Here is an 18310-nt window from a genome sequence, read left to right as displayed (position 1 = left end):
AGCGTAAATACGGGCGTGAACGAGCTCGACACGCCAGTGATGTCATTTTGTGCTAGGCTGCCAGTTCCTCTGAAATCTCTCTATATATTTGTTCACTGAGAGTTTCCCCGTCCAGTTAACGCTTTCTGAACTGCAATTAGACCAGAACTGAAAACAACATGTCTGGACCTCAAGGTTCGATCATGGAACTATTGATTTGTCTTGTGTTGGATTCCGTGGGCCGATCAACGAAGGCGGTCTGCAGCCAATCAAATCGCTTACATGCAAGAACTGGCGAGTTCTGACATGTATGAAAAAAAGAAAGGGAGGAAGAAGGAGAGAAGCAAAGAAATGTCTAGAAACAAAAATAATAATGAAAAGTCAACACATGAAACTTCATTTCCAAAGACGTCGAATGACAGAAGAAGCAGACTACCACAAAATAAAATAAACATCTGACTTGTGAATGCAGACAGCCTCATCAGAAGCTAAAACGATTTACCAATCAAGCTGCACCATCAGTCAGCATCCTCAGTCTCTCAGAAAAATATCAATACTTTAATTTACATTCATCAATATCTGCTGACACAAACTCTGTTATATGATTTAGTCATCACAACTTTTTGTTGTTTTTTTTTTGCAACATTCGGTTTTAAGAATGCATTTCTTCCCTTTTTTTTTATAGTTTCTATGCAAATTGTGAAAATCTGGACTTCGGGATGCTTTTATTTTACTCAGGTTGTTAAATTGTATTCATGATTTGTTGGAGTTTCTAAAACAGAAAAAATTTAGTATTTCATCTGAATTGGAAAATGCTTAACGAGGCGTCCGAATCGCCTCCAAATGAGCTTTTCAGCTTCTGAAATTATAATTCAAATGAGATTGAGACAGAAATAACTTTCATAAACACTGGTACGAGCAGGACGCCGGGTCAACAGATCAATCGAAGACCACCTTGCATGCAACAACAACAGAAGAAATCATCTAGAGCTCAGACAGCAATCTCAGTAAGCGCTGAGATTGCTCTTAAAGCTGCAGGAGAAGGAGTGCTGGGCGCAGATGTTCACGCCGATGAGAAACCTTCAGCATACGAAGCAATAAGACGGATCCAGGCGCCGGACGCTTGGTGTGAACACAGCCCTAATTCTCACAATATGAAACCAGAGCAGGGAAAGTGTTTCCATTAAACCGCTGCGGATGCCTTGAGAGCAAAAACATTTCGGCTCCGAATCTCAAAGAGCAATAAAACCTCCCTCCATCCCCGACGAACACAAACCAGCCCTCCAAATCCCTTTAAAACCCATTTAGGGGCTCAGTTTGATATAATTACATTAATTTATGTAAAGCTACTCATCAAACCCGAGGGCTTGATCTTCTTCAATGCGCGCACATCAACCAGCGCGCAGATAAGCACAAAGAGCCCGACACAAACACTCGAGCTGCTGCTCGAGACCCAATTATTTATCTTCTCAAGCAGATAAGAAAAGAGGAAGTGGGAGAGGATCCACCTGAGACTTCCTCTGGCTCCGACCTGACACCGTCGCACTGACGGCGTTCAACAGGAAAACATCCGGAATAAAGTAAATACATCAGTGACGCAGTCAGTAAGACTGCCAGGGAAAATCGGCGTCTCTCTGCACCAGACGACAGATCCATTTGCATTTAAGGTGTTTCAGTGTTGCCAAAACTTTTTCCGGGGCGTGAAATTTTTCTGTCAACTCAAGGCGTCCCACAAGTCAGCCACAGATGTACAATAAGCGTTTAGGTGTCATACGAGCGGCCCAGAGTGGAGTCGCCCGGCTGACAGATCGGCTCTCTACTGCGTTTATATGCAAAGCAGAGGCCGTCTGAAAAGCAGAGGTAATGATTTTTACTGTCACCGCTTCGCGCCGAGTGTAACATCAGATCAGGATGAAAGACAGGTTTGTTCTGGAGGACAGGGAAACTCAGAAACAGGGGAGAAGTAATCAGATTTTTCTGAATGTGATGAGAAGCACAATGTCACAGGACGCAGAGAAAACTAGAGGAGTCTGGGCTGCACTTGATTTGATTTTTTTTTTTTTTAAGTTTGCTTTCTGCATGCATACAAATGCAAAGGCATTTGTAAAAAAAAAAAATAGACCACTACCCTTCACAATTATGATGCACTTTGTTTTCATATGTCACAGCAAATGTCAATAAAACACATTAAAATTTGTGATTGTGAGGCATGAGCTTCATCTTTCCAAGTTAGTTTTCCTGGATTTGGTTGACGTTTCATTTCACTTTTCTGGCTCCGAACTCAAAAACTACAAATTCAGACCACACATTTTCACACCTTCTTAATGCTTTTAAAGTTTTTGTTTTTTGGCATTTTTCCCTCTTTCCTTCAGTCCAGTCTCTGTACCTGACCATTGCAGACTATTGTGTGGAGAGTTCTTAGAAATAATCTGGGAAAGTTGACAGAAAAATCCCAAAAAGCCCTGAAAATATATGAGCGTGATATTTTAAAGAGAGAGTAAAGATCAGGACACTGGAGACGCAGACGCTCTGTGATAATCCCTCTGGTGGGACTGAAATCTTATTTTATGTCATCAAACATAAAATACAAGTTTAACTAAAGAATTAGTTACAACTAGGCCTGTCAAAATAAAATAAAAAATCAATCAATTAATTGCATGCTAAACTAAAACAAACTCAATCATTTTCATTTTCTTGATTTGTCGTTTTTCTTTTTTCTCTCTTTCTACCAAAACTGGTCTTCAGTCTGGTGCTTTCGTCTCAACTATCCCTTTTTTTTAAAGGCAATTTTGCCTACAGAGACTGCAGAATTCATTTTATTTGTCGTTTCTGTTGTTTTATTTATTTATTTATTTTGGATATTTAAAATGTCTTCCATTTCCAATGTTTAAATGTTCATCAGAATAAAGTTTTCTGATCTTTAAGAATGTGTCCTTCCATTATTACTACTATATCATGTGAAAATTGTCTCAAAATTACAATAATATTGTTTATCTCAATAAGTTCTGGGACAATTTATTGTCTGGCAAAACGATTTTTTTTTTTTGATTCTTAAATTAGTTGACGATTAATCATTTCAGTCCTAATTTGAACAGAAAGCTCGGGTCGATCAGTACGTTGGGGTTAGTTTGTGATGAAGTGTGGCGATGTAGGAGCAGCTGATCGATCACCGATGAACAAGATCTGAGCTGCCGCCCCGATAAGAGCGAGCCGCCGCTTCCCTCGAAACCGACGACTGCTATTCATTTGACGTATTGACGCATTGAATCTCAGCCTCACGTCTCAGGCTAATCTCCAGGCTGTGGACTGAGATAAGAGGGAGCTGCAGGCGGAGAGAAGTGGAGAAAGGTGGAGCAGACGGGGCCCTCTACCTGAAAGTCAAGTGGTTGACTTTAAACTGGGTCTCTATCACGCCCGTCGTCCTCAGCCGCACTCGGAGGACGTCCATCTCTGTGGGCACGTAGTCTGCAGACGTGAGGCGGCTCATGTTCTCAAAGAAACTGAGCAGAGAGAGAAGAAGAAGAAGAGGAAAACAGGTTAAAAAGAACGGAGGGCGACGAGGAAAACAACTTGCAGTCAAACTGGAGATCAAACGAGGAATCAGTCATCGGCGCATTGTGTTTGTCCTGGTCGTGTCGGCTGCCAGTTAGTGGGTTGGGTGTGGATGATAAGGCGGGAACCCCCCCGGCAGGCTCATCACGATGAATATTCAGAGTCGTTTATCATAATAAACACACTCAGGCTAAGCTTCCAAACACTGATTAGCTGCTGCTAACAACACAGCCGGCGTGATCGAGTGTATCATGAGCGTGCACACACACTCGGTAAGATCTGGTCTTTTTACACACACGCACGCACACACACACACACAGAGGCATCTCCACCTATGTGAACGGACTGTGACATTCTCAGCTAGTCATCCTGAATCAGTTTCTTGGGCAAAGACAGACGTCCTGCTGCTTTAAAAGGGAAAAAAGAAAAGACACTCAAGTTTGTTTGCTACTTCTGTTGATCTGAGAATCACTTCGGGTGTCAGAGAGATGTTTAGTTTATTAAAGATGTTTAGTTTGTTAAAGATGCTTAGTTTGTTAAAGATGTTCAGTTTATTAAAAATGTTCAGTTTATTAAAGATGTTTAGTTTGTTAGAGATGTTTAGGCTCAGCATTGCTTATTTATTTTAATCTTTTCAAATGCTGGCATTTTTTAAGACTTTATAGCTGGTGTTCAGATATTAATCTTCCAAATTTATAACGCATAATTATCAAGTGATATTTTAAAATTTCCTGTCAACTTTAAACACTTTTTAACTCAAAAACACGGCGGGCTGCTGGATGAATGACTGCCCCAGCGCCCAACCACCGGGCTTAGCAAGTTTTCTGGGGGAAACCTTGTATATTTACTGTTGGCCCTAATAATTCGTCCTGTTTAAATATTATTCTGCCTAATGATTCATGAAATGTCCTATATTATCCTTCTCACTTTTCCAGATTTGGGAAATCTTGAAATCAAAATCTATGCTGTCCAGGGTTTTCCAAGACTCCAGAGGATTTACCTACAAACACACACCAAGTTTCAGACCAGAGTCCAGAGACGGACGTGTCAGCAAGGATCCTCACACACACACACAGAGTGTGTGTGTGTGTGTGTGTGTGTGTGTGTGTGTGTGTGTGTGTGTGTGTGTGTGTGTGTGTGTGTGTGTGTGTGTGTGTGTGTGTGTGTGTGTGTAAGGTGATGGATGGTGGTTCTCAGTGGGAGCCAAGGGGCCTGTCGGTGTGGATAACCCCAGAAGCGAGGCCTCTAACTGGGGCAGAGGATGAGAACAGACGGCCTCCTGGTGCTCCTCAGCACTTAGCTGCCACCGAATCACAAACACACACACACATCAACACACACACCGTTTCCTCTACAATTATATTTCGCTTTCACCTATTACCTATTCCTGTTTATATCAACACATACAGATTCTATGGCTGCTCACTTCAGTAAATAACGTAGAAAAAGATGCATCATTTAGTGTCCACTTCACAACTATTGTTGGTCTAATCCAGGCTGGTACAGAGATCTGCAACATGCAGGAGTTCTTCTCTGACTCTGTCACTTTGGCCAGAAATGACAGAAAAATCAGTTTCTTTTTGGAAAAAAAAAAAAAAAAGTAAAAGGTTTTAGCTGTGTTTGTATTGCTTTTCATGCAATATCAGCACGGAATGGCGCAAAACCTTTAAAAAGGCTGCAAACCAAAGGAGTATTTATTATCTGAATTGAAAAATATGTGTTTTTTGTGCAATTTTGGTTGAATTACTGCTCTGAGTGTGTTGTTCTTTCAGCAAATTGCATTTTTTTAGTTTGTATACTCCAGTTATCCTTAATCAACTACTAAATTAGTTGACGATTTTTCAATTAATCATGTTAATCACATTAATCGTTTTAGCCCTACACATATGGCACATTTTTTCAGATATTTATTGTAAAAAAAAAAAAAGGAACTATGTATCATTTCCCTTTCTTTTACCCACTTATGCTTTATCTCACTAAAACACAAGACAGTTGAATTTTTTGTTTGTTTGTTTGTTTTGTTTTGTGTTAAAAAGATCTCTAAAATCCAAAACACTTCTGCGGTATTTGATCCCACTTAAATTAAGTGGCATCAATTAAAGTCGCTTCACTCCCATGCATTCAAAAACCGAGAGCCGGGCTCTCCAGATGCTGACTTCAAGTGACAGCCAGCATCAGCTCCTCTGCTCCGCTAATTAGACCCCCGCTTCTCCTCCGCTCAGCGTGAGAAAATTACTCACTACAGCGCCGAGTCGTTCAGCTCGAACTCGTAGCCGCGGGCGGCCGCAGCCCTCACCCCCTGGTCGGCCCACAGACAGGACAGGGCGTGGCTCAGGAAGGGGAGCAGCACCTGCTCCTCGTCGAAACACCGCCCACACGACAGGACCGAATGGGCGTGGACCTGCGGAGTCAGCGAGACAAGGAGACACGGAGGCCAGGTGGATTATTGAAGAGGTAAAACACTGTGGAGTTTATGAGTCTGCCTCCACTTTTTAGACTCGGTAATCACTAAAGATGCTGAAATGAATGACAGAGACGCAGACACGCCCTCTGCGACATTTATTAGAGGAATTACGCAGGCCATCATCTCCCAGCAGGATGTGCGGGGTGGGTGGTGACAGGAGGAGCTTCGACAACTCAAGTGGCAAAGTTCAAATCAAATCAAACCTCGCACTCTCACCACCCACCCGCCTCCACGGTTTCAGCTGTTTTCCGGGCTGATTGAGTGTCGAAATGCCGCCCTCTGGTGGCAGACTCTGTACAGTGCAGGCACGACTCAAAACTAGGCTATTCAAACCATGTTCGTTGCATTTCTTTTTGCACAGAATCATTCTTTGATAATTAAATTTTATTCTGCTCAGTTCTACCTATTTTGAGCTCCTTTCAGAATGAGCTGGTTTTAGGGAGTCCTGCCACTTTAAATCCAAATAAGCTGCTGCCAGCCACGCCCTCCACTCACATGTGAAAATGGCTGCAAACAGATGAGCAACTATTCAACCGTACAACTTTGAAAAGCAGAAGAGGAGCCTCCTGTACAACTAACAAGAATGCAGCAAGTGGTTTCTGGATGGTAAGTCACTGTTGGTACACTTGTCTTTTCCAGCTGACCAAATGTGCTGGAGCTCAGCTTAGGTTGCTAGGTATCGGAGCAGTGCCCATTGATTGCGACTCAACAATCTGGAGGTTTTTGAAGAATCCAGACACCAAACAACATTAATTAATTACCACAAAATGTCTGGGTGTTTTATGTAAATCGTTTTTTTTAGATGCAGCTGAGACCCAAATGGGAGAACAAAAACGTGCAAAAAGTGCATTTTGCATAGTAGGTCCCCTTTAAATTGGAACCAAAACTACAAAACCAGACAAGGCAGGGGAATGAGAAGGAGGCTACCTTGTTCCTGCTGTTAGCCAGGTTAATCCGGAGGACGCCCATTCCATGGAGGACAAACTTCATGGAAGTCAGGAGGTTATCCAACACCGCCGCCTGCAAAACAAAATCAGTTCATCTAAAACTTAAAAAAGTTTAACTGTACTGTTTTCTTAGATAATTTTTACAGATTATATGTTTGCGGCACATTCTCTTTAAACGCATATTCAGTGTTTAATTATTTGCCACATGGTCTGTTCAGTAGTGACGACCGTACGGACAAAGACTTGGTCAGTCCAACAGTCGGCTAACTAAAGGAAGTATCCAAATTAAACATGGCTTGGAAAATTATTCCAGTATAGTTTGTTCCTGCTTCCCAACTGCAACATGCTGTTGAAAGAAAACTATAAAAAGTCACATTTCATCTCATGTTGGGGATTTCAGCACATAGGTGGAGGAAACGTGGGGACAGAACTACAAGGAAATCCTTTTAGAATTCATGTCTTATAATGGCCTAGTCAAAGTCCAATTGAGAATATGTGGCTTGATTGAAAAACTGATGCTCTTAATTTTGTAATAATGTTTATAAATCATGTCTGATTTTCCTTCCAATCAAGCATTACTTTGTGTTGATCTGTCACCTTAAATCCCTACATTTAATGTTTGTAACACTTAATGTTTTGTTTTTCTTCAAATTGCACAAAGTATTAGCAAAAACCTTTTTCCGCTAATAACACACATTGAAAGGAGACAGTGAACAAAATACGATTTTGTAGTTTTAAGAACATTAGCTGGGTTTTTATTTACCTTTGTTTGATAACAACAGTATAAAGTATCTGACGTTTCTTCCTTAAATATAATCGGAAACTGCTGATCTCACTCAAAACATTCATTTGGATGACGTGGATGTGGGTTTGGGAGTTCCTGTTTGGGATTGTGACCTCCACTGAAACTGAGCAGCAGGGCAAAACAGAAACTAAGCGGTTATTAATCACAACACAGATCTGGTTCAAAGCATGACCAGCTTTTTCCTCCTCTTCTCCTGAAGATAATCATATGTGATATGATTATATTGTATTTTAAAGGCCTTTTAAGTAATTACTGAGACCATAAGCGCGACAAAAATCTCCAGTGGGGATTCCGCGCCCCCTGTTGGACATTACATCAACTGCAGCTGAAATCTACATTTTGAACTGCTCGGTTTTCTGAGTCAAAGTTCAGCTTTTATAAACAATCTATGATCGTAAAATGACACAGGACTTTGCATTACCACAGCCTGTAGTCGTTCTGAAAAGATAAAACTTAACTGTAGAACTAAAACCAAGACATTTTGAATTAGGCTCTTAAAATAGCGTTAGATGTTTTGGCAAAAAGTGTGAATAATCATATATCGGTTATGTTAAAGAAAGCTGCAATAAGACTGATTTTAGGATAACTGAGGGATGTAACAAGATGCGGGACAAACTAGTGAAGGAGTGTGAATACTTCCTGGTGGCTCAGTAAAGATAAATTTAAAGTTCAGCCTGATCAATGTGCTTTATAAGCGTTTTATTAATCCACCCTGACATCCGCTGCGCTCTCAGTGGAACATGTGACAGGCGGGGTTGTGCGAGTGGATTGGAAACATTTTGTGGCAGAGCTGCGTTGGTTCCTGTTGAAATAAAAGCCTCTTTGTGCTTCTTTCTATCTTCCTTTGGCTTCACTGTTATCACTGTCAGAAGAAAAGAAACTAAAGATCTCCACAGAGTTGGTTTGATTAAAAATCCCTGCTTTCTTTAAAACGCTGAAATTGTTACTTTTGGGGCTATGAAGTTAAAGATGCTCAACAAATAAAGTATAAGAACTACTGCTGATGTTTAACTTTCACTGGTTTTTGTAGGATCGCTCACAGTTTGTTTTACCATTAAGAAAGAAACGCAGCAATCGTCTCTGATGTTATCGGATTCAGAGTTCTTGTCCTCGTCCCGTCTCCGTCTCTGTGGTCTATAAAAGTCCAAAACAAAAACGGTGTCTGAACTGAAGGTGAATAAAACCAGATAAAAATAGGAGAGAAGAGGGAGAAGTAACAATGCAAAGCAGGTTGTTTGATACAGCCTCGGCCTCCTTCACCGAGTGAATTCCTGAGTTTATGTAAATGTTGTAAATAGTTTCGAAAACCAAAAAAAAAAAAAGAGGAATTTCTCGCTGTTGTGTAAAACTGGCAGAAAACGACAACTTTAACAAAAGAGATTACTCAAGAAGAGACGTGTAACGGATCTACATATCAAAAACTACTGACGTTTTCAGGAACTTGGTCCAAATTACAGCATCTGTCTTTGGTAAAGATGTGTGACTCTGACCTTCGTAGTCCTTCAGGCACTTTAAAGCTTTACTTCCCGGCTGATTTCTTCAGATAATGTTTCTATTCTTGCACACAAGGTTCTTCCCTCATGACGCCATCTGTGTAAATTTAGTTACTGATGCATATTCAATTTTAGTTAAAATGATTGAGATGCTCATGTGGACGTTGTTGCCTTCTGTCGGTGAGCAAAGAGCTGATCCATCACGCTGAGCTCGGCCTGTCACAATAATCAATAAATCAATTAATCGCATGATAAATTAAAACAAACTCAATAATTTCCATTGGTGTGATTTATTGTTTATCTCTCTTTTTTCTCTCTTTCTACCAAAAACTAGATGATAAAAGTCTCCAGTTTGGTTCTGTGGTCTCAACTTGCTCTTTTTTGAAGAACAATTTTATTTACAAAGACTTCAGAATTCATTCTATTTATTTTTTTGTTAATTTATTTTGGATATTTAAAGTGTCTTCCGGTTCCAGTGTTAAATGTTCACTAGAAGTTAAAGTTTTCATTAGAATTTAAAGCTTTTAGCATGTGCTCTTGCATCATTATTTTTGCCATTACCATTATATTCCTTGAAAATGGTCTCAAAACAACAATATAATCATTTATCGCGATAAGTTCTGGAACAATTTATCGTCCAGAAAAATGTGTTATCGTTACGGACCTGTGCAGAGCCATGACTTCCTTTTACCTGCATTTATTTTCCAGCTGATCCAGCACCGCCAGGAGCCATTATGTGCTTTCCCTAATCTTTTATTAGCTCTACCTCACCTGAGAGCACAGAGTAACGTAGCACCTTCCTTTCTCTGATATTTGTGTGTATTTATTCCTGGAGGGAAGTCGTTCAGGTAGAAAAGCACATTTCTGACCTCCACTTCCTGCTGTGTTTGAAATCCCTGTGGGAACTCTGAGCGTCAGCAGAGAAGCCCTGAGCTTCATTACAGCAGCGTAATCTCTAAATCCATCCACCTACCGTGAACTATTGTTCTGCTCCAGGTTTCTGCTGGGTCTGCCTCTCTGAACACAGAAAGCGACCAGCCATTACGACCTGGATTGTGTCAGGGCATTTCCAAAGACAACACAGAGAAGAATGCGGATGAACGGGTTACCGCCTGATATTTAAATATCAACCCCAGACTGTAAAACATGTAACGCATCATGAGAATTCAGGGAGTGTTGGAGGAAGAGAAATAGCTATAGAAAAAAAATGCAATATTTACTACATTTTTCATTAAAATCTGTAAAAAAAAAAAAATTTAGCAAATTTTTATTTTCTACAGAATTAACACACTTTTTCATATTCAGCTTCTCAAAATTCTCGAGTTGTTTATGTTTATAAAACCATTAAAAATACTAAATTAAAACAAGAATTTGATGCAGGAGATGTATTATACCTGATGGGATGGAAGGAAGGAAAGAAAAGCTAAAGGAAAAAGAGAAATGAAGGTAGGACGCAAGGGAGGAAATAAGGCAAACTGAAGGAAAGAAGGATACAAGTTAGGGTGCAAAGAAGAAAGGAAGGAAGGGAAGAAGATGGAGAGGGGAAGGAAGGACACGATGAGCTAAGTAACAAAGTAGGAAAATAAAAACATTCTTTTATTTTCTTAATTTAATTTTCTCCGCTGACCCAGACTGTCTAGGAACGTCGAATTAAGCTCTTAACTCAGCAGATATTTTGGACTGAAGATTTCATAGTTGTGGTATTTTATAAGCGCTGCCAGTCTGACACAAAGGCAGAACAACAGCATGGCCTCAGGCTTCAAATAAAAGAGGGATGAAACAACAAAGAAGTCTCTCCCAACTATTCCTCTCCTCATTTCCCTTCGACGGGCCATCCGGGTCCGTGAAAGTTTTATTGCAACACAAAACACAAATTAAAGGGCAACAACAAAACAACAAGTTAAGAAGCTCGGCTGCTCGCTGTGGGATGAGACGTTCGCTGACGGAGAAAGATGCGTTTGAGTCAAACGGAGATAAAGACACAGATGAAACAATGTCCACAGAGGTCAGATAGAGAGCAGTGCGCATGTGTGTGTGTGTGTGTGCATGTGTGTGTGTTTGCTGTGGGAGGCTGGGTCGGTTCGGGAAGGGAGGGACCGGCCTGTGGGTTAGTGTCATTTTCCCATCTGAAACTAAGGGCGTCAGCGCAGAACAAAGGCAGCGCTAACTGACACCAGAGAGGACAAAGGAGCGGAGCGGCGGTGTGTTAGCGCGTGTGTGCATGCTTCCACAAGAAACATTTATTTATAAAAGTGGCTACTGAACAAACAGACGGGAAAACGGCTAGAAGAAGCTGCTGACAAATAGTCCGGTTCAGATTTGTTTAAGCGTTGTGTGAAACTCTAAACAAAACAAAAAAAATATTGAATGAAAACTTTTTAAAAACATAGCTACTATTTTTCATAAAACATATATAAAGTAGTCACTGAAATCAAAATTTGAGTTTCCTTCTTCAAGTTCTTCTTTCCCACATTTAAGTTTATAAACTGTCTTGACATTAACATCTGTATTCACAAGAGCATCGTGAAATGTTGACTCAACCAATCACAAGCCAGCATGTGTTTGAGTCAAACTGAGGTAAAAACACAGATGAAACAATGTTCACAAAGGTCAAATAAAGATTTAGGCACGTAGACGAAGCCTAAACTGGGAACCGAAACGAGGAAGAGGGCAGAAATGCACGATATAAGCATATTTATCTTCATAATATCAGTTTCCACAATATTATCAAAAAGAACTGCCTGGATCCCCAGAAACATTAGCTAATTAATATTACTCGATTCACAACTGAAAGCAGACTGACTTTAACACTGTAGATTTTAGCAATTATTTTTTTTTTTTTTTTTTTTTTTTTACCAATTTTGCTTCCGGAATCGAATTTATTGAATATAACTGCAGTTGTATGCAAGCAATAAAAAAACATGTTGTAGACTACTGTGTGTGTGAAAGAGTTAAAGGGATAAAAACTGTAAATAAACACTTTACTGTCACATCCGTCCCAATATGGAGCCTGGAAAATCTAACTTCCAAGTAAAAATAGCTTTCAAACAACATGTAGTGTTGATACGTAGGAATGGTTTTTTTTTCAGTTCGGTTTTTATGTCTTTGTGAGGAGAATAGCCTGGCTGAATTATCATTTCCCTGAAGATGGTAGTACTTGGAAACTTCAGTGAGGTGGCATTGACAACCAATGTTAACAGGAAGCAGAGGAATAACGAGGCCGGATTCCAGACGACCGAGTCCCAGAAACAAAAACAAATATTAGTGAGACCTTCCACAGATGAACCTCCCAGAGGAGGAATCAGCTGCTATGTGTTCAGCAGGTAGTTCAGTCCAGCCGTCCGCAATTAGATAACGTGTAGGAAACATTTGAAGTGGTTACTGTCTCTCCCGTCAGAGGCTTACACAATGTTAAAGTGACAAGAAACACGTCAAGCAAATTTCCAAAGGGCTGACTCACATGACGACCAGGAGCAGACGGGAGGTTCATTTTGCTAAACAACAACAACAAAACTGTGAACTGAACTCTAATCGGGTGTTTTGAGCAAAAATGTATTTTCCAAGAACTCTTAATAAATTAGAAAAGTTGCATAATTAACACAAAGATGTAACAAAACTCAGTAAACATTTTTATTAGATGTTGGCAGAAAGACTTTCTCGTTTTGCATAATGACTTTGAACGATATAAAGCGCAATATGTTCTCTACATGATGTTGACTGATCCTTTTATTTGCTTAAAAAGTTTCCAAAATGAGAAACTAAGAATGATAAGCAGAACATCCTCAAAATTAGAACCTCTTCCATATTTAAACTTTCCTGCAATTTTTTTTTTTTTTTTAAATGACCATCTTTCATTATTGACTATTGTATGATAAAGTACTCACACCCAGTGAATTCTTAACATTTTTTTAGGTTACAATCATCAAACCTAGATTTATTTATTTTATTGGGCTTTTACGAATCGCACTCCATCTCCACTATGAGCTAGAAGATGGGAATGACTGTGAGGTAATGACATAACACAAAGCTAACAGGATCTGACGTTGGTAACGAGTTGAGTTTGGTGCACAAAATGTTCCTTGTAGCACAGAATGTATTTAGAAAGCCTAAATGAGGAGTTCAGACAAGTCCAGGGAATTACCCAACACACTTAAATTACCTCCTCAGGTGAATTTCGCGATTTGGTAGCCACGCCCCTTTGGTTCCACAGTCCCAACCTCAAGGTGTGAAAGCACACACGCAATCCGCGCACACATGAGATCAAGACTCATATGATCGAAAGGGGCTGACGGCTTAGTTGAAAACAGGTGAGTTAGAAAGAAAAAAAAAAGGTAAGAGGCATGAAGAGCAGCCACTGTAAGAAAGCCAGAAATGATAAGTGAAAACAGAAAGTGCTGTGTGTGTCTGTATGTCGAACCAATTCCCTTTACCCCACCCCGTCCCAACCCCTGGAATAACAGAGGAATTTGGCTCCCACTTGCGCTCACACACGCACACACATACAAAGAAGGGAAAGCAGATGTGAACTAAAACCACTGCATACCAGCTTGAATCTGACTGTCATGACAAATCCTCCTCTCTTCTCTCCCCCCCAACAGGAAAACGAGACTTCACCTCAGCTTCCCTCCGATCTGCATCACTGTTTCCTCATTTAAACAATCATTTTTAACACCACTCTGCGCCGGCACGCTGCATCCCCTGCTTCCTCTGCTGAGCTGCAGTTCTTCCCTCAATGAAAACTACATCGTTCTACTCAAGTCATGTTTGCTTTGTAATATTTCTGTTCAGAGATTGGCTGAGGCTCTAATTTGAGTTTCAATTGGATCAAAGCCCCCCCTCTCCCAGCAGCTGCAGCATGATTAACCTCTCTTTTAAATCATTAGCTAAGCTACATAGATAAACCAGTGAACTCATGTTGGATGCTTTCAACTGACTGCATTACAAAGCGTGCTTACATAAGTAATTGGCTCTGATTAAATCATCTAATCGGTTTCATCCAGTTTTCAATAATATAGTGATTTTGAAACTCAATGCAACTTTAGGGAGATAATAACTTGGCCAAATAAATAAATCTGCACTAATGCAGTTTATCTACATTTAAATGAGGTGTTACGCATGCATGTAGGGGAAAGCGTGGGAAAAGTTTTAAAAGTCAATCATGGAGCAAACGGGTTTTTATTTTTGAAAGACTGGAGCTGTTTGTTTTACGTAGATTTGGTAGGAAAAAAAGGAACCAGCGATGTGCTAAAATGCTGACTTCACAAAACAAACAAACAAAAAAGCCAGATGGTTTCAAATGAAACTCAAATAAATGAACTTTTTAAAGATCTGCTTGACTTTGGTGAAGTACTGAGGAATTAGAGGCCCTGAGGCGGGATAGAAGTCAAAGGCTACTGTATCATAATAGTTTCATCATCTGATACATGTTTAATTTATCTTTCTTTTCACAGTGGACTCATTTTCTCACTGATAAAGCTGATACAATGTAGGTATTGGGCAGAAATCTGCTGAGTAACAAAAGAAACACAACCAAAAAAAAAAAAAGAAAGAAAAAGGCATCCAGCAACATGAAACTGTCCCACCAGCATTCTGATTTTTATCAAATCTGTCAGAAAGATCAGGGCAACCTGGCAACTCTTTGCGTCTCAAAATGTTTACTGCTTTCTGCTTTGTGAATCAGGTGAAGCTCCAGGGAAGGTGAAGTCCCTCCCCTGTGCGCTGACGGGCCCCTGTGTGTGAAAGCGGTGTGAGGTTCCCACCTTGAAGCTGCTCAGCTCTTGCTTGGTGAAGCCGTTGCTGTGGATGATTTTCATCTGTTTGACCAAAGTGCTTTTCCCGCTCTCTGCTGCTCCTGCAAGGAGGGTAGACAAGAGTTTTGACTTCCACATTCCAACCGGACACCCGGGGATTATTTAAGTAAGCGCCTCCCGGGTAAAAGTTGTTCTTGACAGTCGGTCTCACCCAGAATGAGGATTTTAACCACATTCATCTCCCGCTTTGCGTATTCGTACAGGTCTCTGTCTATCTTGGCGCTGTTTATCTTCGCCTTCTTCTCCTCCTCTGTATCTTCGGTCCCGAGGCACAGACCCATCCTGAGCGATCATCTCCTCTCCGACCCAGACGGACAGAGGAAACCTATAAAACTGCGAGCTCGTCACCCACTCCAAAAATGATAATCAGAATAAACTTCCCAGAGAATTAAAAAAACTCTGATTAAAGTTTGTTTAAAATAAAAAAAGAAAAAAAAAGGAGAAGATTTCAGGCCATCTTGCATGATTTCCAAACTCCTGCTGGCAGTTGATCGCCAAGCCTTCAGGCAAAACTGTTTTTACGCATGGCTCCGAGCGCTTTCTCCGCCTCCCAGCGCCAGATTTACTCTGCGGTTAAAAAATCCAAAAATAACAGACCCAGAGCCGAGCTGTTCCTCCGCAGGTCAGCCTCCTGCTCTGCCCAACAGAGGAAAAAGAGCCCCAGCTCTCCCACGGCTGCCCGCCGCCCAGATGGAAACCTCTCGGACCTCCCTCGGGGAAGTGACGTGGGCTCCGTTGGGTCTCACCTGAAAACTTTCAGCTCCAGCTCCGAACTTCGGCTTCCGACTAGTCGAAGTTTGCTACAGACGTGATGACGTGGTAATGAAAAGTCCACATGAAAGGGTTTCTGGCTCCGAGAACCAAACGTGTTCAAGGATTTAGTGCTCAATCACTTTTACAGCCGTCTCCGGAATGACCTCATCAGCGTCTCACATGACTGAAAGAAAAGCCATCATAATCTGCAGTTACCTTATCTGCTCCCGATCCTGGTTTCACTTTGTCTTATTCCCACGCATGTTTCACTTTAGGTCTCAGTTTGGCTTTGCTCATCACCTTGAGTGTGTTCATTTGTCCTCTGTGTAACGATGTATAAAGCTCACATTGTAAGGCTCTGGATCGGGAAAGGGTTAATTCATCCTTTCTTCCATTCCGTCTTTCATTTTTCTTTCTTTCCTTGAATGAGTTTAATCTGGGCCATGGCTTCATTAGTATTCTGAGGAGTTCATGAGGCAGCCCAGATCATCACTCCTCCTCCACCGTGTCTGACTGTTGCAATGAGGTGTGTGAGTTTGCCCGTTTTCTTACCTACATGTTGCCAAAATAGATCTTATATGCATGTGGAAATGTAATGGGACCCCATGTGTTTAACCGCTGCCTATCAGTTGCTTTATGTCAGTTGAGTATTTTGATTAAGTGTTGAACTTTATACACATTAACAGAGCATGTCAGCCTTAAGGGATGCGTCAGACATTTCACTTTTCTCAATTTTTTTTTTTTAGCAGTTTCTCGGAGCATCACCTGGTCTTGCGTACCTGGACGGCCACGCCTCAGAGGATTACACACTAAATTTTCCACACACTGTAGAATATGAGACACCTGTTGTTTGTAAATGGCCTTGTAACCCTTTTTGCAGCACCTTTGGTTTATATGAGGCCATTACTTCTTCCTCACCAGAGCATTTCTTGGAAGAGAGGAACAAGCTTGTTATCAAATACCAAAATGATGTGAGACCTGATGGCTCACGGTATCTGATGAGGACATTCCTCAGGCAGAAAAATGCTATCAAAGCACACGTTTATCCAAAACCGCTCTGTTATGGTGTGTGAAACTAAAGTGTTATGAATAGATGCCACTTAGAGAGAAAGTGGAAAGAAAGAAAAACAATTTCTAGAAACTGTGCAGCTGAATAAATAAACATTGACTGAAATCTTTCCGTTTCTTTGCACAAGCACAGTGTAAAAATGCATAAAAGGTATCGTTGTCTACACATAAAATTGATTTCGGTTACTCTTGGCTCACATCTCTCAAGTGTCAACAACAAAAAACAACATTTAAAAACGCCTAACAGTATCAAACAAAATAACGGAAAAAAGTAAAGGTTCAAACCTGATTCTAAGATGTGAACTTATGGATTCCTTATAATCAGGTCAGGGGGGTGTTGTTACAGTGCAGCTCTAATAGGTGTCCCTGCTCAGCTGACAAAACAAAACCAACCAATCAGAGAGCAGGTCAACATTTGTAGAGGAAATAAAACACCAAAAGGTCCAAAAGCTCACCGAAAACAACCTAACTGGCCAACTGGACAAAAACACCCACATACCCAGAACCCGGAGACACAGAGAGAAACCTTACTGAACCTACACTGACCTCCTGTTGGGATAGTTACTTTACAACAAACCCAGATGTGTTTTCTTTGCTTATGCTGGAATTTATTTATGCGCTGAATTTTTATTTGTGGTATCAAAGTAAATGAAGCTGAACAGACAAATGCACACTTGTCCAATTTAGATTTGTGGACAAAGAAAAACTAGAAAAATATGTTGTTTTTTTTCATACCAGTTTACAATTGTGAGCTAATTTGCACTGAAATCTGTGGTTGTATCGTAACACAACACATTAAATCACGGATGTTGGCCTTATTTGTTCATTTACTATCTAAACTTTAAATAAACAACAAAAAGGGCCACTCAAAAAAGGCAAACTCATTTTCATTTTGGGTCTTGTAAAGATTAGAAATGTCCTCCATAGGCCGGTTACGGCAGAGCGAGAACGTATCGATCATAAACTATTAAAACGTGAATAAATCTCTGCATTCGATGACTTCTTAAAGTTAAATAATACTGAACATCTTTTCACACTGATATGATTTGGCAGTGTATAGATAAAATCTACTTTGAGTTGATTGGTAAAATATTTGAGGCCAAAACTTCTATCTTCTATGAAGTGTCCCTCAACAGTCTGGAGGGCCATATAAAAAGCTTTGGCGGGCTGGATTTGACCCCCGGGCCTCGAGTTTGACACATAACGTATACCAGAGAAAACTTGGTGTCACAACAGATCACCTGTTCTGGGGTCACAGTTCGACATAAAATCCTTGCAGCGGAACTTTCTTACTTTCTGAATTCATTTCCTCAAACGCGCCACTCAAAACATGGCGTCGACCGCGACGCTCGCGCGGCCTCTTCTTTTGTTAGCGACGCTTCAATTTCTCGGCCAGTATTACGACTCAAAGGGTGAATAAATGCTTTGAAAGAAATAAT

At 40.7% G+C, this 18310-nt stretch overlaps 1 protein-coding gene and 1 long non-coding RNA gene across 2 annotated transcripts; one reads left to right on the top strand and one right to left on the bottom strand.

Annotated features, from left to right (window-relative positions):
- Window positions 1-3330: 3330 nt before the first annotated feature.
- On the bottom strand, window positions 3331-15746 carry LOC106951278 (guanine nucleotide-binding protein G(o) subunit alpha-like). The gene is made up of 5 exons (XM_015038709.1): window positions 15202-15746; window positions 15000-15091; window positions 6923-7015; window positions 5772-5932; window positions 3331-3479 (listed from the first exon to the last, which is right to left on the bottom strand). The coding sequence occupies exons 1-5, from the start codon at window positions 15329-15331 to the stop codon at window positions 3347-3349; spliced, it is 609 nt and encodes a 202-aa protein (XP_014894195.1). The 5' UTR covers window positions 15332-15746; the 3' UTR covers window positions 3331-3346.
- Window positions 15747-15970: 224 nt separating this feature from the next.
- On the top strand, window positions 15971-17563 carry LOC106951279 (uncharacterized). The gene is made up of 2 exons (XR_001425787.1): window positions 15971-16329; window positions 16550-17563. It is a non-coding gene; the product is annotated as an uncharacterized LOC106951279 (long non-coding RNA).
- Window positions 17564-18310: the final 747 nt, after the last annotated feature.

Source organism: Poecilia latipinna, unplaced genomic scaffold (genome assembly GCF_001443285.1).
Source record: "Poecilia latipinna isolate Pla-1442-1.1 unplaced genomic scaffold, P_latipinna-1.0 Scaffold449, whole genome shotgun sequence".
In the NCBI taxonomy this organism is placed as follows: Eukaryota; Metazoa; Chordata; class Actinopteri; order Cyprinodontiformes; family Poeciliidae; genus Poecilia; species Poecilia latipinna.
The sequence above is the reverse complement of the archived record's forward strand: the minus strand, read 5'-3'. Positions and strand labels throughout refer to the sequence as shown.